This window comes from Thamnophis sirtalis, unplaced genomic scaffold (genome assembly GCF_051295495.1).
Source record: "Thamnophis sirtalis isolate CommonGarterSnake01/CBP01778 unplaced genomic scaffold, rThaSir2_p1.2 scaffold_1, whole genome shotgun sequence".
NCBI lineage: Eukaryota > Metazoa > Chordata > Lepidosauria > Squamata > Natricidae > Thamnophis > Thamnophis sirtalis.
The window spans coordinates 25674457-25700419 of NW_028261381.1; the positions used below are offsets into that span (position 1 = coordinate 25674457).

General features: G+C 40.1%; 1 protein-coding gene across 5 annotated transcripts in view; it reads right to left on the bottom strand.

Annotated features, from left to right (window-relative positions):
* The window catches only part of CERS6 (ceramide synthase 6), a 92167-nt gene extending 67554 nt beyond the window's left edge, over positions 1-24613 (bottom strand). For all 5 annotated transcript variants that reach the window (XR_015695952.1, XM_087709466.1, XM_087709458.1 and 2 more), the window contains exon 1: positions 24392-24613. Coding sequence is in view for 4 of the 5 variants with exons in the window: in XM_087709466.1 (XP_087565592.1) it covers positions 24392-24561 (170 nt within the window). In the remaining variant the exon portion in view is untranslated. The remainder of the gene's footprint in view (positions 1-24391) is intronic.
* Positions 24614-25963: the final 1350 nt, after the last annotated feature.

Below are 25963 nucleotides of genomic sequence, written 5' to 3' on the forward strand. Positions count from 1 at the left end.
GATTGCAGAGTTGCGGGGATATCTAGCCATAACAACATTCCTTTCTCTGAGAGCCAAGGTCATTTGGCCTGCACCTAGAGTAGCGTGACTGGGAGACATCTCCAGTTGGGATGGTGCATTGATTGGACCATATGATGGACATGTCGGTGAAGGGGAAGGGACCTGGGCTTTCTTTTGGGTGGGGAAAACCTGGAAGCTTTCAGATTTGGGTTTCCCCAGATGTGCCAATATGACACTATGAGGAACTTCTAGTCTCGGAGTCTCCTTGCATTGGAGCCTGGAGGTGTTACTTGGAACCCTGACATACTCATTGTTCTTCCTGACTATTTTCACAGATGATGATTTATTCTCATTGCCTATGTTTTGTTTTCTCTTTCAGATTTCTTTCAGAGTTTTTCTCTGATTCTGTCTTTCTGAAGATCCTTGAAGTAAGTGTGTGTGTGTGTATAGTGCAAAACATTTTTAGTTCTATAGTAGCAAATCTATTTTTATGATGACTATGATCATGATTGATCACTTAGACCTTTTATGTACACTGAGAGCTTATGTACCGAAGACAAGTTCCTTGTGTGTCCAATCACTGGGCAACTGACTCATATTTATGACAGTTGCAGTGTCCCAGGGTCATGTGATTCCCTTTTGCAACCTTCTGAAATGCAAAGTCAACAGGGAAGTCAGATTCACTGAACAACTTAACAGCTGTTATAACTTAACAGCTGAGGTGATTCACTTAACAATTGTGGCAAGAAAGGTTTAAAATGGGGCAAAATTCATTTAAAAACTGTCTCACTTAATAGCAGAAATTTTGGTCTTAATTGTGGTCATAAGTTGAGCACTATCTTTATTTGAAGGTATATCTTCAGGAGTTAACTCCAGGAACAATATATTTAAATGTTAACATTATTTGAATGGCAGTTCATATCCCCTAGTGTAGTCCTTCAATATTTAAAATATTCAAAAATATGTAGTCCTTCAATGTTTATTCTTAGTTCAAAAATATAACAATATTATACTGCTTTTTAAAGGCTCTATTTTAAAACAGCATGATTTTTAGAATACAGGTGTATTGCAAATTCAAAAATAAATACCTCACAGCTGGCTTGTCTGATGCAGTATCCAGAAATAATTCATTTCTAAGCTCTAGCATTTCCAAAAGAATACGGGTAGACATGAAATATTTGCTTATTTACAGTAGACTGGAAACCAGACTTCTTACATATTTAATAATATAGCATAAAAATGGATATAGCTGATGTTCCAAGTAATTTCCATTTGTTCTTCTTTAGTGAAAGACACCAATATACCTTCCACATAAATTATCAGCCACTAAAAAGCACGGTACCCCTGTTTGTGCTATGAGAAAGCATCTTATCCCTCCATTAGATAGCAAAACATGGATGGCACTCCCATACAATATAAAATGTACAATACAGCAAAGCTAGCTAGCCCCATACAATATAGAATAATGACCCTGTGTGAAGTGGAAGTTTTAAAAAGTTATAGAAGTGTGAAGAAAATTAGCAGCAAAATATAGCTGGGGAAACTTGGAATAGTTTACTTTAAAGTGAGACTTTATATATACCTTGGAGTTAGGTTCAACTGTATAATCTGAACACAGCTACTTGAAACACAAGCATGTAAGATTTGAAGTGCCAAGCAGACCATATAATTCACTGTGCTGTCCTATCAAATTTCCACTTATTTTTGTCAACCATTTGGGGGCGGGGGGGGGGGGGAGAAAAGATGTTGGAAGCATTCCATTAGAATTGTGGAAGAGAGTAATAAAGCTGTGATTTTGAAGCTGGAGTAATAAGGTAATTTTTAAACACTGGCATAGAGTATTTCTAACAGAGGAGGGAGCACTGAAAAGAGATTATATGATATCCTTTGGAAACATGGTCAGGAAAACATTTTAGTGCAGCTCCAAAACACACTATCCATTTCATCCGCAATTAATTCCAAATACAATCTTAAACCTAACTTGCATTTCCTCACTTTGTGTTTTTTAACATCTGCTTGCAAGTGTGATGCTTACAGACAATACCATTAGCCAGTTATTACTTATTCTAAAGTAGCCAGTAGCTCAGTCTAGAGAACACAAACAGCTTCACTCTTTCTCCTTCAAATATGTCAATCTTTACATTCACTGTTTTCCAGTTTCCAACCTATCATGAAATAAAAGCCATTCTCTTTTCACAGACACAAAAGAAGCAAAAATATTCTAATTTTCCCTTGCAGGTACATCACCCAGGCATTTGTCAATAAAGTATTAGTCTGCATTTGTCTGATGGTTTGCAAAAGTATTTCTTCTACTAAGCTGACCAAACTGCAAGAGAAAGGAAAGTTTCAAAGTCAACACCAAATGCTGAAAAACTTCAAAGATCTTTCTTCCACTAGATCAATAAAATCTCCTAAATATTTTAGAGCAAGTCTAGAACTATTACATCAACTTTTACAAAGACCAAAATTCATTTTAACACTCAACTTGAATGAATGATACACAAGCTATAAGTTGAGGACTGGGATGATATGGAAGACAATCTCCATTCAAAAATCTATAATCACAGGAGAGGCATTCTGGCATGACTGCTCTATCAAAATCTGAAATGAGAGAGAAAACAAGTAGCAGAGAGAGTATTTCAATACAGTTTCAAATGGTTGCGTCTTGCAAATGACTTCTCCCCACTTCTTTACTTGTATACTCTCTTGGGAGGGGCCAAGCCACAACCACCTGGGCTTAATTATCATCTTTGAGTCTGCCTCCACAGCTGCTGCTTCTGTTTCTCTGCCCTTCTCTGTCTGGCATCAGGAGCAAACTGCCTTGAGTCCTCCCCACTGCTCATGCCTCAGGCACCTCCTGGTGGCCAACCAGCCTCACTGGTCCCTTCTCGGAGTCTGAACCCTGCCCAGGGTCCTCCACATCTTTCCTGGCAGACTCATATGGTTCCTTGCTATCCGAGTCTATCAGCAGCTCAACCGGATCCTGCTGGGCCACAACAGTTACCCATCTTGTAATGTGGGAATCGTATAATATTCAAGTTTAAAAATAAAGAGTATGAAAACAAATATTTAAAAACAAAATCAGAGATAATGGAGATAATTAAATCTAAATTCATACAATGGTGTTTTGGTATGCAACTGCTTTGAAACACAGTGAATTTGGTAGTCAGTGCATTTTGATGTGAATCTTTTGTCCCGGTACTCATCATTTGTTTGGTACTCAACACACAAGCTAGAACTTGTCAGAGTTGGCTTTCCCCTTATGGGGAAAAATTGTTTGGTACTCATTGTTTTTAGTACTCATTGCTCCTCCCAGAACCAATTAACGATGCATACCACTGTATCCCAGAACCAATTAACGATGCATACTACTGTAAATCTAAGCCCAAAGCAGAGAGAGAGAGAGAGTGTGTGTGAGTGAGTACTCTAAATAGTAGCGCCATCTATACAAGTTTCCCGTTCCTGGCATGTAAGCCTGATGGCATAACCAAGTCATGAGAGACCTCCAGGACATTGAAAAGAATGGAACTAGCCTAATATCCAGAGGGAGAATATTCCATAAAGGGGGCACCACAGCAGAGAAGGTCTGTCACCTGAGAAATATAGGTCCTGGCAGATGTTATTCCCAGCATGTCCTCTCTGTCAGATCTAATGGTCAGTGTTGATATAATCAGGGAGAAGTGGCCCTTCAGATAATTCAGTAATATTGTATTGTTCAGCGTTTATAGATATTGTTATCAATTCAAATTATTTGGAATGTTATCTGAAAAGTATCCAAGGTCATGAGAAGTAATAAAAATGACGACGAACAATCACTACTTAGCAAACAATTTACACCCAGTCATTTGCATTTTCTTTTTCTCTAATATAAACACAACAGTGCACCCCAATCCTCAATGACCAACATATGTTTTCAGAAAAAAATGGTGTTTGCTTTATAACTGAAGCAGCAGGCATCAGAAATACTGAATTAAGAGACATCCCTTTATGATGGCATTGCTGGGGATAATTATGACCACTTTACAAATGCAAACAATTTGTAGACTATCGCGTATTGCTTGTAGCAAACACTTTCACTAATAACCTATGGTAAGATGCCAACAGAAATGAAGCCAAAATGGGACTACTAAGAAACAGGAGAGAAATCTTAATATACAGTACTTTGAAAATATCCAGTCCTTACACAAGTAAACATGGATTAAATATGCTCATTATTGAAAGGATGTTCTTGTGGAAAAAAATTGAATGCCCTGTTTTTTGCTCCTTAGAGACTAGATTGTGAGGATGTGTAATGTTTTGCTTTGGGTCCTAACTATATTAGTGTATTCTAAAAAATCCAAATTTAATATCCTGTTTCTTGCTGGGTTTTTTTCCTCAGAATAAGAGGAGGAGGAATGATGACTATGTCCTCCTTTGTTGAATACATTTGGCATGTTCATATCAGCCTTGGTCCTCTTATCCTGTGACACATACTGTCATTCAGATATCCTTATTGCCACTCTGAGCCTGGAACATCTGTCCATTTAGCTGGAAATATCAGTTCTCCAGCCAGCACTATTTCCTTTTGCAGGGAGAAAAATCTCTGAACAGCTGACTTCGGAAGGGGTGGAAAAGCTGCTCCTTTGATCTTGCCAGTAAAAAAAAGGAGGGCGGATAGGAAAAAATTTCCTAGCAGTCCGGAAAAAAATGGGAATTCCCAACCATACAAAAATGTCCCACTCTAATGCTCAAGAAAAACGTGCAAGAACAGAATGTTTTCAAATTTCCTCTTGAGCAAAAACAAAGCTAAGCTAATAATTAGTTAAACCCAGTTCTCACAAGATCATTGGGACAAAGAACAATGATGCCAAATTCAAATTGGTGTAGCTTCTGCATGTGGTGAAAACTTAGTAATAATTAAACAAATAGTAAAGATTACATACATTTTTGACTATTGACTATTAAATAACGCAAATGGTAAATTTTATTGATTGGATTACTGCTAAAAGCCACAAGGTTAGTCCTTGACTGAGATAATGACTATTTGAAATTATACAAGGCTCTGGCCCACAACAGGTTTCCATTGCTGGTAGGCTCTGGGTCTCTCAGTGCTTCCTCCATTCCCCGAGGCACCCTTACGCAATTGTTTAATGACCTCTGCTGGGATAGCTGGAATTGCGGTCATTGGGTGAAGTGATCACATGGGCATCTCGCTTCTACACTGGATATATTGATAAATAAACAAAAATCAAAATAAATACTGCATGTGTGTATCTATACATATGGGGAGCAGTGGTTCAGTGGCTAAGACGCTGACTTGTCAATCAGAAACTTTGGCAGTTTGGCGGTTCGAATCCCTAATGCCGCGTAACGGAGTCAGCTCCCATTACTTGCCTCAGCTTCTGCCAATTTAGCAGTTCGAAAGCATATAACAAATGCAAGTACAAAAATAGGGACCACCTTTGGTGGGAAGGTAACAGTGTTCTGTGTGCCTTTGGCGCTTAGTAATGCCGGCCACATGACCACAGAGACATCTTTGGACAGCACTGGCTCTTCGGCTTTGAAACAGAGATGAGCACCACCCCCCTAGAGTCAGGAACAACTAGCACATACGTATGTGTGAGGGGAACCTTTACCTTTATATCTATACATAAATTTTAAAAACCCTGTGCTAAGATTTAAAATTATGACTATTTAAGGTTGTACACTAAAATACTTGGATAGTTATTTCTGTTATACAAATATATAAGAAAGTTTAAAAAAATGCATACCAAAGTGAATTTGCTTACTAATTAATTTCAGTTTGGGCAAAGAAAATTAATACCAGAAATATATGATTGTAAAATTGCAGCTTATAGAAATTACTCAGGCTGCAAAATCAGCCTACTCTGTTACCTGGATTATTTATCCAATTATGTTTTAATTTTTGTACCTGTTTGTGTTCAGGAAATAATTTGCTTTAAAAAAATAAATTTACATTTTAAATATTAAACTTTAATGTTATTAAATTATAACATAATATCAGCATAACATAATTAACCAATTAACAAAACCCAACCAGGTTTTGTCACAATAAGTATATTCATTACAGACCTGAAGCTAATTATGGCTTCCAATACTTTGAAGGCATATATCCTAATATTTTTGGTGCACTCCTAAAATGCACCAGCTGGTTCCACAGATGTTAACATTTCAAAGGAGTACAAGTAATCCTTGACTTATGATCATAATTGAGCCCAAATTTTTCACTGCTAAGTAAGACAGTTGTTATGTAAATTGCATGTCACAGGAGGTAAGCAGAAGTCAAATGGTACTATTAAAACTGCAGCTGCTACCCTATGTGGACATTTGCAGTCATTCAGGTCACAGTTGTCTCAAAGGTGCTTTTTTAAAAAGGCAATTGGTTTGTTTTTTTCTTGAAGAAGATGACATGCTGTTTCTTATCCAAGAAGCTTTATCGACTCTGGCCAAAACTGATGAAGAAGCAAAATGTCTTCTTCCTCCTCAACAAAAAACCCCTGTCCAGGCTGCCTTTGAAAAAGCATCTTTGAGGCAGCTGTTGCTATCACTGTTATGAATCTGTACAAAGCCACACTTTCCACCTCCTCATCAAGCAGGAGCTATGAGTCCATGGTGAAATACCCCACCTCCCTTCAGTGCCTAACCAGATGTTAGTAAAGTATGCCAAGTCAGTTCTTTCATCCACAATCAAGTCGGATTATGAGAAATATGACATAAACAGGGATCAGTAACAGAAAGTATTCTACATGGGCCCAGGTAAAATAAGAAGCACCTGAGAAGTAGCGTTGGCTAGAAGGGATACCTACAGAATACACAGGATCAAAAGGCAGGACCAAGTAGAAAGTGTACCAATTAGAGTCTATTGGGTTTTCTTTTAAACTTCTATGTGGACAAGAATGTCCAAAATGTCTGTTTATGGATCTATCCATCATGTGAGTGCTAAAGTCCCAGTCCCTGATGACTTTACACAAACAATGCCTGTTTCTCAGCATCATATGTATGTTAAGCATCTGTGTCTACAGGAGCCTTTGCATACCCCGCTTTATGTGTGGTGGCTTCCATCAGCAGGGTTCTGGCTCATGGGCAGGCAATACAGCTTTTCCACCACCCTTTCTAATAGTGCATTTCTCCAGGGGAACTATTGTCAGTAAAACCATGTCCACAGGGGTTATTACGTGTGTATTTACTTTGGTGGTTGGAATTAAATTAAAATTACAAAATTAAAATAGTGTTAATAAATGAAAGTCCAATCTTATTTAATCTTTGGATCACACAATTACAATTCAACAATATACAAGTGGAGATATGTGTATAACATGCCAGCAACACAGCAGACACCTATATTGATGACAGTTTTATGCCGTGCAGATCAGAGGTGGATTCCTACCAGTTTGGACCAGTTCGGCCCTGCATTGGTTCTCCCACTGGCAGCTACAGCGCCATCTTGTTTTTTGCTTCTACATGCACAGGTGCAGTGCGCGGTCACAAACAAACCAGCAGTAGTGACTGCTGGAACCCACCCCTGGTGCAGATGAGAAAATTGAAGAACTGTGTGTATATAATCTAATGCAACATATTAATTTTAATAATGGATTTAATTCATGACTGCTCATATTTTTACATAAGAGAGAGAGAGAGAGAAGAGAAGAGAAGAGAAGAGAAGAGAAGAGAAGAGAAGAGAAGAAGGGGGACTTTTCTAGATGAAAATAGGAGTGCATGTTCTACATTTCCTTTTAAAAATAAAACTTTTCATGAAACCTAAGCTATACTGCTAAGCAGATTGACAGAACTAGGTCAAATACTTCTCCAGTAGATCTGGCCAATTTCAATCAATTGGCTAAAAGTGCACCTGAGACCAGCCTTTTAAAAAATCATTTTTGGAATTCAGATCCCAACATGTTATTCCTATTAGAGACAGGTAGAGAATAAAGGATGCTATACCAGAACACTCTTTTTTAACTTGACAAATCTTATTGTTTCTAAATCTTCTATTATTTTAGCACTAGACAATTCTACTTTGCCAATATATCTCTTAGGTGATACAGCAGACTAGGAGGGCAGATAAAATAGTAAGACAGCTAATTAGCCAAGTGTATGATGAAAGCAAACAAAAAAAATTCTGTACTTGGTCAGGCGAAGGCAGCTATACATCCTTTTAATACTGTTTTATAGATTTGTAGGTAAAGAGCAGGATAATCACACCTGTATTTCAAGATTTACCCTCAAAGCCAGAGATTCTTTTAAGGCTTAAACAACAGAAAATCTGACGGTTTGGCCAATCACAGAAGCATGGATCATGAAGAACTTGTAAATAAAACCATCTCTACTAAGACTGGGGTCCCCAATCCCTGGGTCACGGCCCACTACTAGGTTGCAGCCTAATTACAACCGGGCCATGTGAGTGGCGGGCTGGTGAGCATGCATATGCACACAACTTGGTGCATATGCACCAGCCCATCACTTGTGGGAATCAAGTCGCATGCGCACTTGTATGACAACCCGCTCCTCACGCGACCCGGTTCCCTCTCTCCACCCTCAGCCAGGCTGCCAATCTGCAAAGGTTGGGGACCGCTAAGGGGTGGGATCCCACCGGTTTAACAACTTGTTCACTGCGTGCGCGCTTCTATTACTTTTTTTTTTAAAGCTTAAAATGTAACGTCTTGTTACAGTATCAGAACCAAATGACTATACGGATGTACCAGAGACAATGAAGCTAGCAGCCCAGCAGGCAGGACTGAATTAAAATCAAACACCATCACATGTACGTCCTTTTTCAATGGAAGCCCAGATTGATCTCACAGCTGCTGTTGAAACAGCTGCCACTTTACCCATCTCAGCCCTAGAAGCTACTTCCTCACCAAATATAAGGGACATTTTAGAAAATTCTTCACCTTTCTTGCTCAGTGTCAAATGTGCAGCTTTCTTTCCTCTGCCTGAATCTATGTAGGATGTGTATGAAGCTAATGACAGAAAGAACAACAGGCCCTGATTTGAACAATTATGCTAATTTTGTGGCAGGTTTCACTGCTCATTTCGGGAATCCTGTCAAATAAATGATAGTCAACTGTGAGACCCATCACAGAGTTTCAGTTGCTAATCAGGAAAAGGCTGGAATGGAAAAGAAAATGTGTGCTTTCAAATCAATTTGGACCAGTGGTGAAATTCATTTTTTTTTTTTTACTACTGGTTCTGTGGGCATGGCTTAATGGGTGTGGCAGAGGAAGGATACTGCAAAATCCCCATTCCCTCCCCACTCCTGGGAAAAGATATTGGAAAATCTCTATTCCCAACACACTCTGGGGCCTGCCAGAAGTGGTATTTGGCGATTCTCTGAACTACTCAAAATTTCTGTTACCGGTTCACCAGAATCTGTCACAACGTGCTGGATTCCACCCCTGGTTTGGACTCCTGGTGACTGCCTGAACAACTCCTTTTAGTTTTCTTGGCAACATTTTCAAAAGTGAAATCAATTTCCTAATACCTAGTCTGATGTCTGATGTCTTTAACATATACACCACATTTTTGCCTTGGGGGTTGGGAAGAGAGGGTTTCATCAGTTCCAACAGAAAACAAGCATCCCTGCTATTTCTAATTCTAGGCAGAGGGAGGGGGGGGGGAATACAAGTAGTCCTCAACTTACAACATTTCATTTAATGACCGTTCGAAGTTACAATCGCACTGAAAAAAGGGACATGGTCATTTTTTCCCCAGTTACAATCTTGGCAGCATCCCCATGATCACGTGATCAAATTTCAGATGCTTGCCAACCGGTTCTGACTGTTGCAGCATGTCATGTAATCCGCTTTTGCAACCATCTGAGAAACAAAGTCAACGAGGAAGCCATTAACAACCAAGTTACTAATTTATCTTCTGCAGTGATTCACTTAACAACTTGGGCAAGAAAGTTCGTAAAGTGGGGCCAGACACCCTTAACAAATGTCTCTCACTTAACAACAGAAATTTGGGGCTCAATTGTGGTCTTAAGTTGAGGACCACCTGTTCCATAGCTTCCTGCTACTCTGAATCAGGAAGAAGGAAAGGTCCTACTTGGTATTTCCAAATACATAGAGACCAACGGGAGAGCCTTTTATTTCATTCCATTTACAGTTTAGTTTACTGTAATTAAAATATAGTTCACCCGAGTGCAGGTAGTCCTCAAGTTATAACCATAATGAAGCCTGCTAGTATGGTCATAAGAATAGAATAACAGAGATGGACGGGACCTTGGGGGTCTTCTAGTCCAACCCCCTGCCTAGGCAGGAAACCCTATACCATTTCAGACAAATGGCTATCCAACATCTTCTTAAAGACTTCCAGTGTTGGGGCATTCACAACTTCTGGAGGCAAGTTGGTTCCACTGATTAATTGTTCTGTTAGGAAATTTCTCCTTAGTTCTAGGTTGCTTCTCTCCTTGATTAGTTTCCACCCATTGCTTCTTGTCCTATCCTCAGGTGCTTTGGAGAATAGCTTGACTTCTTCTTCTTTGTGGCAGCCCCTGAGACATTGAAACACTGTGGTCATATCACCCCTGATCCTTCTTTTCATCAGACTAGACATACCCAGTTCCTGCAACAGTTCTTTAAATTTTTTAGCCTCCAGTCCCCTAATCACCTTGGTTGCTCAAATTGAGACAGTCGTAAATCAAGTCACCCACACGACTGACCCACTTTTATTATCTTTTTTGCAACAGTCATAAAGCAAAGCTGGCAATCTTTAAGCAAACACTGTGATCATTCGGTGAACCCCGTTGTCACGTTGGCTGAAAACATGCTAATTTTGGGCAAAACCATCATAACATGCAGTCACATTACCACAGGATGCTGCAAACAACCATAAATGCAGGCCAGTTACCAAGTGCCTGAAGTGTGATCATGGGCGGGGGTTGCCACTGTGAACGTAGAATCGGGTTGAAAGTACCTCTAGGGAGATCTGTTGTAATTTTGAAGTGTCACTAAGCAACTGGTTGCAAGTCAAGGATAACTCATACTTCTCAATTATGCATTTTATATCCCCTCCCTTATGTCACATTAATATAGTATTGTAGCAACTAGTAGCACCAATGAAAGCTTGGGTGGAGGGGCTGCTTGTGTAACTATAAACTCATTTTTTGCAGCCAGCACCTAAGGAACTGAGTGTCCCCCCCCCCCCAATTCTATTCCAGGTGGTGTTTCATATTTTTATATTCTTCAAATGAACTCCCAGTGATGCATATGTCTCGTAGTCTCTGTTTTCTGAAGACGACATCTGTGAGATCATTCTGGCTAAGAAAGGCCGTGGCTCAGAATCATCCAAGGGGTATCATGGATTCCTTGTCCTAGCTCAGAGATGTCAAACTGGCGGCCTGTAGGCCGGATGTGTCACGTGCAGGCCACATCCACTCCGGCTCCGCAAAGGCAAAAAAAATCACGACACGTCACATGATACGATCAAGTTTGACACCTGTGCCCTAGCTGAACACATTGATTATATCACTATCTCTACTGGTTGAACATCCAGTACTTAACACTGTTTCTTTAGTTTCAAGGCAAACACAGTACTATATCAGTTTTAGACTCAATTTAGCAACTCTTCCCTCTTACATAAAAGCAAACATATGGAGCTTGTTAAGCAATTTGCTTCTATACAATTCTTATGTGCAATTAGTCTTTGTGGAAGAGTAATTACTCTAAAACATTATAATGAAAACTGGATTTTCACAGATGTAATGAAAAGAAAATCTTTGATGAAGTGCATTCAGGTTACTGAAGACTAAATACTTAACAGTACTTGGGAGCGTTCCACTGAATTCAGCAACACATATGCCAAAATAACCATGATTAAAGTATTTAACAAAAAAGTACAGTGATTTTGCCAAGAAAAATGAATCATACTTGCTTATTAACAGTTCTAAGGCAAAAAAAAAAAAGCCACAATCTGGAGCTTCTGCTACATTTGCATTACATGATTTAAGCAATGGAAGCATTTAAGGGGCAAGATGTTAAATGTACTGTACTACAGTGTGGGATAATGAACTGAGATCACAGCATCTGATAAGTATATCTACATATGCTTATCAGATTCTGTGATCTCAGTTCATTATTCCAAAATGTATGGTGAAGTGAAGTGAGCAGCATTAAATGCTATATCTCAGAATTGATATAGCATTTAATGCTTTTTTTAAAAAAAAAACCCAGAAAAGTGAAAGTCTTTTTTCCCCAAAATGCTAAAAGGTGAACGTCTACTACATTTCATCTATCTGAATTTCAATAGCTATTGAACGCATTTGAAAATTATGCTAAACCACATTGAGACTTGGTTTAACATTTGAGAAACTTGGAACTTAGTTTGGACCAGCACTTTTCCTGTGCACCACTTGGAGAATCCAAGCGATGGGTTAAATCAGTCTGGTTGCCCTGGGACTCACAATCTTTTTCCTTGGCCACGCCTCCTGGTGTTACTTGGCGCCAGAATTTTTCCTCAGTCTGCCCGTTCAGGACTTATATTTGTGACCTTCAGCGTAATTTATCTAGGCTTAGACTCTCCTTCTAGTATTTCCTTTTCTTTTTTCTTAATTTGTTTTTCCTATAATTAACAGTTCATTTGTCTCCCCTTTTTGCTTCACGTCGTTTGATTTCTCCTAGAGACTCGGAGGTAGGTGTGGTGGTGGGTGGTGCTCCGCTTACCGTGCTGCCTTTGGACGGCAGCGGAGAGCTGCCGCTTTTCCTTTAAAGCGGGGCAGGAGTGGCGAGGCTTCTGGCGGGTGCTGCAGTTTCCCTTTTTTAGTTGGAATTGTTGTTTTTTTGCGATTCCCTCCCCCATCAGAGGGCGTAGCCTGCCGTGGAGGGGTGCACGGCCGCTTTAAATCGTGCGGCCGCCATCTTCACCTCCTTCTTCTCCCTCGCACCGGAATGGTGGCCAATTGGGTGTTCCCGCTCAGCCACGCTTCTGCAGATAGCCGCAGGGTGGTTAGCTGGCCTTGATCGGGTCTCTGGCTAGGTCACTTCCACCCACAGCATTTCCCCAAGTGGCGCTGGTGTCTTGGCCACCTGGTGGTCATACACTGGCATAGGGAGGATTTTTTGGTAATTTTGTTTGCCTTTTATCCACTGATTCTCCCTAATCTAGCTGCCTGGTCTTGCAGCCTCGGCTGCTTTTCCACCTTCTCACCTCCCGTCGAGTGTCTGGATTCATTGGACTCATTGCAGAGCCCCAGTTTTACTCCCCTGGATTTTTCCCTACAAACTGTTCCTGCTTCCACAACATCTGCATGGCTTCTGATCCAGCACCAGCCACCAGAGTCTCCATCTCCTGACCTCCACCTGTATTGGCCTATTGTCTGAAGTCTGTGCCATCAGGCCATGGAGCATCCTAGCCCATATGACTCCCTTAATGGTAGACCAGGTCCCTCTCAAGCTCCTAGCAAGGGAACTTCTGCAGGCAGGGGCAAGGGGGTAAGGAAGGGCAGGGTGGCCAGTCAGGATAGCCATCCCTATCAGGCACCTTCCACGGCGGCGACTAGGAATGCAGAGAGGCGGCAGCGGGCTCTCGACAAACAATTCGAGAAGACCCAACGCCAGGCTGTGAGGGAGTGCCCTCTGCCTATCCCTCCTGTTGGCACAGTCATTCCACCATTCCCAAGGGGGATTGCCTGACCGTAATTGATGAGGAAGTGGGCTCCCAGGACCTCTCCCCGGATAGGTCTCTGGCTGAACTGGGCTCACTTGCTTTTTCATATGTTTCTGAGTCAGGGCTCGCCCCAAGGACTCTACCCCAGGGGGCTCACTGATCCCATCCTTGCCCGGCATGTTCCTCCTCCTTCCAGGAATCCCGTTGGTTCGGACTCTGCCAAAGCTCAGGAACCTAAGTTATGTGCCCACATGCATGGGCGGTGGTCGCCCATGCCATCTCTCAGGGCATTGCCCAGGGGGTGCAGAGGTGTGACCAAGCACTAGACCCTGTTCTCTGCCCCTGCTACTATACAGATAGCAGGAAGATTAGTATATTAATCTTGTGGGAATCAAGACACTGGGAACCAAGGCACATATACATTCATACATACAGTAAACTCCATAAATGCAACTTTGAACTTCTAAAGAAAACAAGAGACCTTATCAGAGGTCATTCAGCAGATTCTGACCAGTTTTGGAGAACCGGTAAATACCATCTCTGACTGGCCCCATCTCCATCTATTCTCTGCCCCCCCGAGTCCCAGCTAATCGGGAGAAATGGAGATTTTACAGCATCCTTCCCCTGGAGTGGGGAGAGAATGGAGATTTTACAGTATCCTTCCCCTGGCATGTCCACCAAGCTACACCACGCCCACCAAGCCACGTCCACAGAACCAGTAGAAAAAAAATGAATCCCACCACTGGACCTTATATATGATTGCTTAGAATAAATTCTCATTGCCTTCAGTATTTTCAAGTAATTATGCAAGTAACATTACAAGCAAATGGCGTTGAGGGGGGGAATTGGGGGAGTTTTGAGTCAATTATGAATCCTAGTGATTACCCAACTAGTTCTTGAAATTTTTTTAGCAAAGTTTTTCAGAATTGATTTGCCCTTGCTTCCTTCCTAGGGCTGGGAAAGAACGCCTGGCCCAAGGTTACCTAACTGGTTTTGTTCCTAAGACAGGACTAGAATTCATGCTCTCCCAGTTTCTAGCCCGATGCCTTAACCATTGCACCAAAAACAGATCTAGTAGGATGCTAGCAGACACAAATTACAGTCAAGAAAATATATTGATTTTGATATCTATTAGAATTATGAAGATACAAAAACCAAATTTCATCTGAAGTGGGAGAAAAAACTTGAATCTAAACCTGTAAGAAACTAGGCAATGGTGATAAAGAAGAGTTAAAGTTACGCATAGGAGCAATGGTTCATAATAATGAGGCTGATTATTAACCCAGAGTTTGTTCATTTAAATCCATCTCTCTAATCGCATAAAATGAACCCAAAGAGGCATTTCTATTTAAATATTTTTCAGAAGGTTCAAATAGTTACATATGCATCACTTGATTTAGCAGCATGTTTTTATTGCAAAACAAACTGAAAGCGGCATAAAGAAAGAATTTAAGTGTTTAAATAAATTCTAGTGAAATATTCCCTGGGATTGGAGAAAGCGTGTGATGGGATGTTGGTTTACCTCAAATGCTGTTTATTGCAACTACTGTAGCAAATGTAAATCTCTTCCACTTGCAACCAAACTCTTTTAATTTGCAGGTGTGGCATTACGGAACAGTTTTTAAACTACAACCCAGTAATTCTGTATGAAGAACCTTTTAATTGAGAATTACCATAGCCTATTCTTCTCCCTAGACAGCAATATTTCAGACAAAAATGCCAATTTGCAAATTCATCTACTATTTGATGTTCCAGGATGAATAGTATTTATCAGTAAGAATAAATTGTATTAGACAATTTCAGGTTCAAAATGAATTTAACTGTGCTCCATCTAGAAGCTGCTCTAGTATCTTGGCTTAGAAAAGTCTCAGTGCATCTGGCATGAATTGATTTGCTTAAGTTCTATAATAAGTTCTTGCAAAAAGAGCTCACTTAATAGTAGGATACATTTTTCATGAGTTAAGTATCCATCCTGATCCAAACCAGAACAACCTGATCTAAGCTGCCTTGGTGAAGGTTCTTCTTCCACTCAGCCTACTGTATATGTTTCCAATGTCTAGTATAGATGTTATTGATTATGCTAGCAAGACTTACTGGGCAATAACGGGCTGGAACATTTTTAGTTCCCTTCTTCCAGATAGATAGACCAGGGATGTCAAATTCAAGGCCTGGGGGCTGGATCCGGCCCACAAGGTGCTTAGATCTGGCCTGCGGGGCCACCCTGGAAACAGCAAAGGATTGGCCCATGGTGCCTCTGTCAACAAAAACAGCCAATATTTTCACTGGCAGAGGTTATAGGAGGCATCACAGTCGAAAATGGAGCTTGGGAGCCCATTTTTACTGGCCGAGCACTCCAGCCACCAGACATCCCCAACACGAGAGATGTAGATCTGGCCACGCTCACCCCGGTCCCCGGAGGTCAAACACAATCCTGATGCAGCCCTCAATGAAATTGAGTTTGGCATCCCTGAGGTAGACAAATAGATTTTCACGGTCCCTTCCAAATATTTTTTTCCAGTTCTAGTGAGAAGCAGCCCATCTGTTACCAGAAATCCCTCATCAGAAATGCCTCTCATTATCAAAAAATCCAAACTATTCTGATTGGCCCCATTCATAGCCAAATGTTCATTTCTAGCATTTTTTCTCCCAGTTCTAAGTCCTAGAACAGGAAGGAATGGAAAATAAAATATCACCAGTGTCCCTAGATTCCTCACTCTCCTGCACAGTATTTTGTGGTCCCTTGCAGCATCTTCAAAGGTATGTCTGGCTGTGCTATTTGTTTCCACATAGTTCAGTAGGAAGAAGAACTGGTCAGTGGTTTGAAAAAGCATAATATCTCAGCACTCTGGCTCATATTTGCATTCTTTTTATGCCTGTGCTGTATTTGTACACCAAGATGGAAGCTTATATGAGCAAAACTTATTTTACACAAAGAGCGAACTAAGTATTTCACAATGGTAGAATTCACACATCACATTAAACCATGATGGAGCTTATTTAATTTTTGATCAGTATCTTGTAGGAACCAAGGCACACATTTATAAACCTTGGCTACTATAATCTATGAACCCAATCAATTATGGTTTATTCAATTTGCCATTTAATGGCAAATTGATATAACAATTGTAGATGTTTAAATATTTTATTCTTTGTTTTTATTTATTTCTTCAATTTATAGGCCATCCAATTTCTAAACAACTGTGGGTGGTTTACAACAACAACAAAAGCCTCCATAAAAAGAATACAAGAATACAATCAACTGGAAGAGCAAAATATCAAAATAGAAGCAAAATAGATCAGCATAAAATGGAACAACACAAAATAATACCTCCAAAAAGGAGGAGGATGGACAATCAAGGCCTGGTAGAGTAAGTTTTTCAATAATTTCCTGAATGTAAGGGTAGGAGCCACATGAATCTGTAAGTGGAAATAATTACAAATATAAAGAGAAATGTATTGTTTTTGTTTGATTGAAAAATTAAAGAAATGTAAAAAATATTTTCTTTCTTGCAAACATGATCACTTTTAATTTTACATCATACTATTGCAATTACAATCATATATTTATTGCAACTAATAAATGAAATGAGAAAATCATTATTGGGACACTCAAATTGATCCAATATATTGCAAGCTACTAATAGTAGAGTTTAACCATTTTTCCAAAAACCACTATTTTCCAGACACAATATTTTTCTATTTTATTGATTGAAATGAAATAAATTATTGATAATATAATTAAAATATTTTACAGATCTGGTTGCCTAAAATGGTTGCCTAAAATAGCAAATAAAATATTACCAATTTGTTGAGAAATACGCAATGTAATAAAAGTTGTGCTGGCATTTTATCATTTCCCAGGTATTCTTCCATCACAGTTTAAAGCTACTATAGTTGAAGTTTACTATTTTCATAATTCAGTACCATTTTCTTAAAAACGACCCTGCTTCCCCAAAAAAAGACCTCCCCAGATAATAAGCCCAATCAGACTTTCGAGCACATGTGTTAAAATAAGCCCTCCCCCCAAAATAAGCCCTCCCCGAAAATATTGCAGCACAGCAGCAGCCATGAGGTGACCATGCTCGCTGCTTCTTGCACCACAAAAATAATAAGACCTCCCCGAAAATAAGTCCAAGTGCTTATTTGGGGGGGGGGGTCAAAAGAAAATAAGACCCTGTCTTATTTTGGGGGAAATACGGTACTATAGTTAAAGTATACCTATTTCATACTTCACCATCATTTTATTCCTTTGATTATTTATAGCCGATTCCTGGAATACATTGAAAGATTAATTTTCATCTAGGAGCTATGTTTGCAGAACATATAAAAAAAAAATAAACTGCCATCTTGTATCTGTCACTATTTTATTTACAAAAAACTCATTTTGTAACCAAAGTATCTCATTCCAGTTATTTGATTTTATTGCACTTTACTTCACTGCATTGTACTGTACTACATTCATTTTTACTAGTTTTCAATTGCTGGGCATACCCTATGATATCCAGATATAGAAATTTTGCTCATGCAGTCACATATACAATGGGAGGTTTTTATCTTTGAGGAAAACAATATTTGCCTCTTTATTTAAGTAAATCAACCAACAATTTTGCAAAACCACATGCTAGAGCCCCAAATAATACTGAGATCCAGACTGGAGAATAACTGTAGCATGCAGAAGCCATCATTTCATGGTTTGGGACCTGTTAAACTATGATTTGCTACAAAAGCATATAAATTTCTTGTCTCCTCTCACAAGCACAAAAATCCATAATGTGTAAACCCCTACTTTCTCATTTATTCAATAAAGAATGGTTAAGCAAAAAATGTTGCATGAATGTAGCTTGTGTATACTTTGCATACACATTATATTTTCCTGTCTTCTTGTTTTTAAACTTAAAAAGCATGTGAGATACGGACAGGCCAATAGAGAAAGAAACACAGTTTAGAATGCAGTAGCCTTTGCATTTGATCATCAGATTATAAGCCCCATTGTCACTGGGTTTACACATAACACTAAGTCATAATGTGTTTTGTTGGGCTGTGCTTTAATGTAGGGTACGAATCCATCCACTGAGTTTATAGATGGTAGTTTATGGCTTTATTAAATAAATCATGCTTAAATAAACCATGCCTTTGTCTCTGAACCAAGGATTTAATACAATACAATACAATAGCAGAGTTGGAAGGAACCTTGGAAGTCTTCTAGTCCAGTGTTTTTCAACCACTGTGCCGTGGCACACTAGTGTGCCGTGACATAGTGTAAGGTGTGCCGTGGGAGAATTACTTTATATATAGTCAATATAGGCACAGAGTTAAATTTTTTTAACATTTTCTAATGGTGGTGTGCCTCGTGATTTTTTTCATGAAAAAAGTGTGCCTTTGCACAAAAAAGGTTGAAAAACACTGTTCTAGTCCAACCCCCTGCCTAGGCAGGAAACCCTATACCATTTCAGACAAATGGCTATCCAACATCTTCTTAAATACTTCCAGTGTTGGGGCATTCACAACTTCTGGAGGCAAGCTGTTCCACTGATTAATTGTTCTAACTGTCAGGAAATTTCTCCTCAGTTCTAAGTTGCTTCTCTCCTTGATTAGTTTCCACCCATTGCTTCTTGTTCTACCCTCAGGTGCCTTGGAAAATACTGTATATACTCAAGTATAAGCCTAGTTTTTCAGCCCACTTTTTGGGCTGAAAAAAGCCGCCTCGGCTTATACTCGAGTCAGTGAAAAAATTTGCCCGAAATGGAGGAGAAAAAGGGGCGGGGCCATGCCGCTGGGTGACACTCGTGAATGGCCCAGTGTCCCTGTGAGTTTCCCCTCCCTCTGTGTCAGTTTGCTGCGCAGCGCGCACCGCACCATCCCCCCTACTCACGTTCTAATGTAATGCAGGACTGTCTTACGATTCCCCTTCCTCCCCCTCCTGCTGCTCTGCAACGATGTCCCACCTCCTCCTTGTTATGGCAAGCAGCCACATAGCGATGTCCCACCTCCTCTGGTACAGTGATCCAATGATAGGAATCACTGTGCCGTGTGTCATAGGAGGCGGGACATCGCTCCCGTGGCTGCACGGGACATCATCATCACAGCGGGACATCAGCATCATGAGGTGAGTGAAGTATTTCATTGAATATACTGCTAGTTTACTGTTTTTCTTTGAAATAAATATTCAAAAACATTATTGGTATCTATTTTTATTTTTGAAATTTATCGGTAGCTGCTGCATTTCCCACCCTAGGCTTATACTCGAGTCAATAACTTTTCCAGTTTTTTTGTGGTAAAATTAGGTGCCTCGGCTTATATTCGGGTCAGCCTATACTCGAGTATATACGGTAGTTTGACTCCCTCTTCTTTGTGGCAACCCCTGCTATCATGTCTCCCCTTGTCCTTCTTTCTATTAAACTAGACATACCCAGTTCCTGCATTTACTACTTCAGTACCTTCTCCTTCCAGAAATTTTCATTCACAAAAATTAACATGTTCAGAATTCTGGAGAGGAAGCAGCATCATTTTGTTCTGTCCTTAAAAATTAGACAGCAAAGAGGCGCAGGACAATCTGACAAGGTTTACAGAGTATACTAGGCTATACATTTGATTTTGATTTTGGCTTAGCAGTGTGTGTGAATCTAGTCACTGTGATTTATAAACAATGGTTTATGGCTTAAAATTAGGAATTCATTCAAATTGTGGCTTAGTTGACAAATCATGGTTAAAACTCTGAATCCAGGCATCTGTGCCAAATACACAAGAATTGGCTAATGTAACTTTATAAATAAAATAATCAGTTGTTTGATTCAAAGTTTCCTATATTAATTTAAAAATAAACAATTTTCATCCAGAGCTAATTAAAGTTCAGCTTGTAACCCTAAACTTAACATATATAATTTTCACATGAATTTCCCTTGTCCTCCTCATGCAAACATTGAAAATCTGAGTATCCATCTTTTTATAAAAAGCAATTGATATGAAGTGCATACAATCACTGAACATGCAGTTTCTTCTGAAATTGAATTATACAGTACTCCCCAGAAGAAATCCTTCAAGTACACAAAGCCCAAAAGAAACTCCAGGTCATACAGTTTACCTTCCATTGTAGACAATTAAATATGTTTGCAAAGTGTTTGCTTCTTATGTATAAAGAACAAAAGGACATTACTGGATATTCAGTTTTAGCTAATAAAATAAAAGGCAACTTGTTCCTTTCCAGAGCAAACTGTTATGCAACAATGAAACTCTGGTTGCTTAGCTTTAAAATAAAGGAAAGGGGTACTATTTCAATAGCCTGTTTCTCATCTTACATATTCCAAATAAATTGGTTTTTTCCCAAATATCTTTCAACTTATAATAGTTCTGTCCTATCAATACCTGTTCATGACATAATTCTGTCAGTCATGTTGCTCAATTTTCACACCTTCTATCATGATCATTCTGTCATAAACTGAAAATAAGGGACAAGAACAGAGTACATTCAGTGAGTTCAGAACAGAAGATAAGTGCTGTGGTTATGGATTACCAGAAATCTTTTTGAAAAATGGAGATCAAAGAATGTGATTAGAGATGAGGGAGACAAATGTATCTGTAGCATTACCCGAAGATGAAGTTCTGTTGCATCCACTATAAGTGGTGATGAAAGACATTGCTGCCTTCTCTCAAAAGGAGTTTATTCGTGGACAAGGAGCACTAGGAAATAAGGCTAATAAAGAGGTGGGTTGTCCCGTTTAGCTGAACCAGTAGTGGAATTCAGGCCTGGGTTGCAGAACCGGCAGCAACCCAGGCCTGCCACGCCCCCAAACCGGTTCCCTTGCTGCCGCTTGGTCACCGCCATTTTGGATTTTAGTGACATGCACGGAGAACCATTTACATTGAACTGTGCACGCACGCACGTGCAGAGCGAAGCACACATACACACACGTTGCAAAATGGCAGTAACACCGGCAGCAACACCTGAACTAATAGCAGCAGCATTACCTTCGGGTATGACTATGCTCAGCAGACGTCTTTGGCACTGTTTGGCCCAGTCATAGCTTCAGCTGCTAGATATTAACAGACATTTTTCAGCTAGGCAACATCTTTTCTCCTTTCTGTACTTTCTTAAACAGAGCAATCCTAAAATATGTGGAGAGAGAGGAAGGAAAAAAGGCAGGGAAATTTTCTTTTCCAATACATTGCCAGCTTGTGGTGACAGCGGGGAGGGGGGAGGCATAGTTCCCCCCCCCTTCTTTTCTATTTGACTATTTTTGTACCTTCCTACTTTGTCCTTCCACAACTTCTAATCAGAGGGAAAGGAACTCTGTCAAGGCTAGCACAGAGTTCTTTCTCCATAGAGTATAGGAAAGTACTGGATATTATGAATCTATCACTTCTGCTGGCTCACCTCTGGCATGTGTGTGTCAGAGTATCACTGGCTACAGACTTTTCCACAGGCACAAGAAAGATGCTTGCAAGATCCTTTCAATACTGATATTTTTTAAACAATGGAGAAGGTAGAATTTGAAAGATCTCATGGCCCTTGGAAAACCCTACCATGGACACATAAACTACAGTCTAGAATAAACAGTCTTTTCTTTCCAAATCACTTACTTACCTGTTTCTATCTGTTGCTGCTATTCAGAGGAAGGCCTTAAAAAAACTTTAAAAAGCATGTAATGTTTAATGGAAAAGAGCAAGTGATAAAGGTCTTTCATCCCCTCTCTTAAAGAGCTTCTATGAAATACCTTGACTACATTGGGGAAGTAGACAAACCTCCCCCCCACCCAAGAACTCAAGCTGAAAAGAGAGGGGTGGGATGAAGAAGAGGAGTCAGGGGATTGAAAGTAAAAATCAAGTAATACAGAAAAAAAGGGTCCATATACTGTGATCAACCTCATCCTTTTATCATCTAGTATGTCAGATTAAGCAGCTTTGATATGTTATACACAATCAGTATATTAAATAAATCAGTGACAAAGAAAATCTTAACAATTTGGGCTGACTATATCACCTGGAAACCTGGAATAAAAAAGTAAAATTCTAAACAGTATCAATCCTAAGGGATTGGGGAAAGAATTGTGCAGAAGTATACCTAAGCAATTCTCCAACAACAAACAACCCCTTTTACTGTATACTATCTTCATTCTATGGATTGGGTGACATTTACAATGTTTCGCCAGTTTACATTAGGATTTAGGAACTATAATTTATTACATTGCTAATTTGATCAACAGACATTTTACCTGTGGTGAAATTTTTTTTATTTTGAGTTGAGGACTAAAAACGAACATGAATTGTACCTTCATTATTAATGCAATCTAGTTTATGACAAGAACATATTACTCTTTTAAGTAAATTCACAAGCCTTATCCTTTTTGTTTATTAACTACGACAATATACAAATCACTTGCTTATAAAAAGTAGAGATTTATTTTTAGAATTGAACAATATTGAAAAGTTATTTAGGATCTATTCTGATCCAAGGTTCATGACTCTATTTGTTTTTACCTGCTTGAAATTCTATAGCTTTAGCCTGGAATTAAACTAGTTATTTTAAAAACTCATTTAAGGCTATGGCTATGTAAAGAAAGCATTTTCTTTTCTTTCAATGGACTTTATAGTTTCTCCTTCCTAATCCTGCTATTAGAAAACAGTGTTTGGAGTCCGAGGGCCTATCTTAAAATACATTCCACTGAATCCTATAATATTTATCTGAAACACAAAGCCATGAGGTTGTTCAAAAGAAGTTGATTGAGCTAACAAGAGACAAAGAGTTTTGCTTTTTCCGAAGCATATAAATCTCCACAAGATAAAACCACACACAAATCCCCATTCTTCCAATCTTGAGACCAACGGACTGGCTGATACCTGTCAATGAAATTTTGCCTTTGAATGCCATCATGTGGGCATGTTGCCCATCGCAAAACCGCCTGCTCTGATACTATGGAAGAGCGGATCTACCATGAACTCAAATGCTCCCCAGCCAAAATACAAGGTTTTTTTGTTGATGATGTTTTTTTTTTTCTTTTTTGCTTTAGAAATCCAATGATCACACCCTGGACTAAAATGTGCCTACCGTCCCTGTCCTACTGTCCCCATTGATATGTACTCATTTTATGTGTTCCTGGCCATGTTATACTTATTTATATCCATCTATTTGTACCAATCTCATGCAATAATGTCCATGTCTATTCTAATACCTGTTACCTTGTACAGATTGACAAATAAACAAATATAAAATAAAATAAATGTTAAGGAAACCACATTTCCCTCTCCTCTCTCTTCTTTTTCTTCTGGGAAGTTTGATCCATCCATCCCACAGCCCTAACTCCAGAGACTAAATTGGTGTGTGTATGTGGGGAAACATGCCATAAGGGTTCTTTCCCTACCACATACATACATACTACACATATAATATATATGTATATGTATATGTATATATGTGTATATATATATACATACACACATACACACATATATACACACACACACATATATATATACATTACATATATACATACATACATACATATATATACAAATACATATAAATTAATACACACACACACATATATACACACACAAATACAACAGGCGCATCCGGCTGGCTGGGGGGGGGGGATATAATATATAATATCTTCAGGCAGACACCAACCAACCCCAAGAGGCCAACGCGACCCCCGCCCCCCGTCCCCAGCCAGCTGGGTGAGCCTGTTGTTCACGGGAACAGCGGACTTTTCCCACCGGAGGCTGAGGTGAGATGGTGCGGAGGGGGGAACGGGGAACGGGGGACGGGGGAAGGAAGGCGATGCCACCTCACCTTTCGAAAAGCATGCGGATCATGAAGATGCAGAAGGCCAGGGGAAAGGCTAAGTAGAGGTCCTCCACCTGAGGGAAGGTGGCTTCTTCGGTGTTCTTCAGATCCGCCCAAGTGACATTGTGGGGCAGCCAAAACCTCTCGTTCCAGAACCAAGCCAGGATCCCTGCCATCTTTGCTTTGTCTGGCTCAGCTTCTTCCCCCTCCCACCCCCACCTCTCTCTGGATATTTTTTTGGGGGGTTGCTTTCCTTCCCGCTTGCCGCCGCCGAAGATGCTCAGCCGCGCGCGGGTGCCCGCCGAGCTCAATGTGCCTTGAATCTGGCCGGTCAGCGCTATGGATGCTATGCTAAACCCCTCCCTGAGCGGCAGCGGCAGCAGCAGCCACCGCCGAGCTGGGCCCCGCCCAGCCTTGCCAGCTTGCCAAGCTTCAAGCCAAGGGGCCGCCCTGCCTGTCACAAGTCCTTCAAGGAGGCGCCCCCTGATTGGCTGCGGGAGTTGTCAACCAGCCGGACGCAGGCGAGTCCTAACGCTCTCCGATGCAGCTGCTTCTGCCCCCCCCCCACTCCTCTCCCCCCCCCCCATTCGATCGCGGAAGGAACGAAGGGTGGATTCCGGCCGGGCAGGTTGCTTCCTTGGGGTGCTGGAAGTTGGGGTTGTTGTTGTTGTTTAACGTGGGAAGGGGGGGGGTCGAGATCTGATGGAGAGTTTGTGTTGCTTGCAAACGAATCGAACCTTCTAGCTCTCTTTGCAGGAAACAACAACAAAACGTTGCCTTTGGGAATATAGGCATGTGTTGAAGAGGTTGGGTGTGCAAATCACTAGAGTCATGTCACACTGTGGAGAAAATAATAGCACATCAGGAAAAGTCAGGAGCCCATCTGGTTTGAGCAAAATATGGAACATATTTGTTAGGTAAGCTCCCCGTTGGGAGAGCGAGTATGTTCAGAGAAGCGTTGTGAGTGTTGTTGGAGAACACACAAACCAGCGTACAGAGACACTGCAGTTTAAATAGGCTTTTACTTTCGTGGAAATAGAGGTATCAGAGTCCATCAAACAGTCCAAGTCATACAGGGATAGGACAGTCAGTCATCAATGTCTTTCAGTTAAGGGATAATCCAAATAACATAGTCCAGTATCATATAATCAGGTCAGAACTCAAAGTTTGCTAGTAGTTGCAAAACTTACAATAGCTCACAGCACTTTCTAATAGCCAGCTTCCATAACACTCAGATCAGATCAGCCCAGCATCTTAACAAACAGAGAGGTAACAGTCATTCTGGCTCCCTCTTATGGCTGATTGAGGAAAACAGCAACCAATCACATTTTACAGTATGATTTAAAGAAACAGGTACAACATTGTTACATGATTTATATATTGCCAACCCAACTGTTAGATTATATTCCTAACATTCTCCCCTTTGGGTAGGACAATATATAAATCTTACAATCTTAATCTGTATTCCTCACAAAAAAGTTTATGCTTTATATTACCTTGGCCTTAGTATAATCTGCGATGTTATCCTCGGACAAACAATACTCCAGTGAAACTAATTTACTATTCACACTTTGCCTT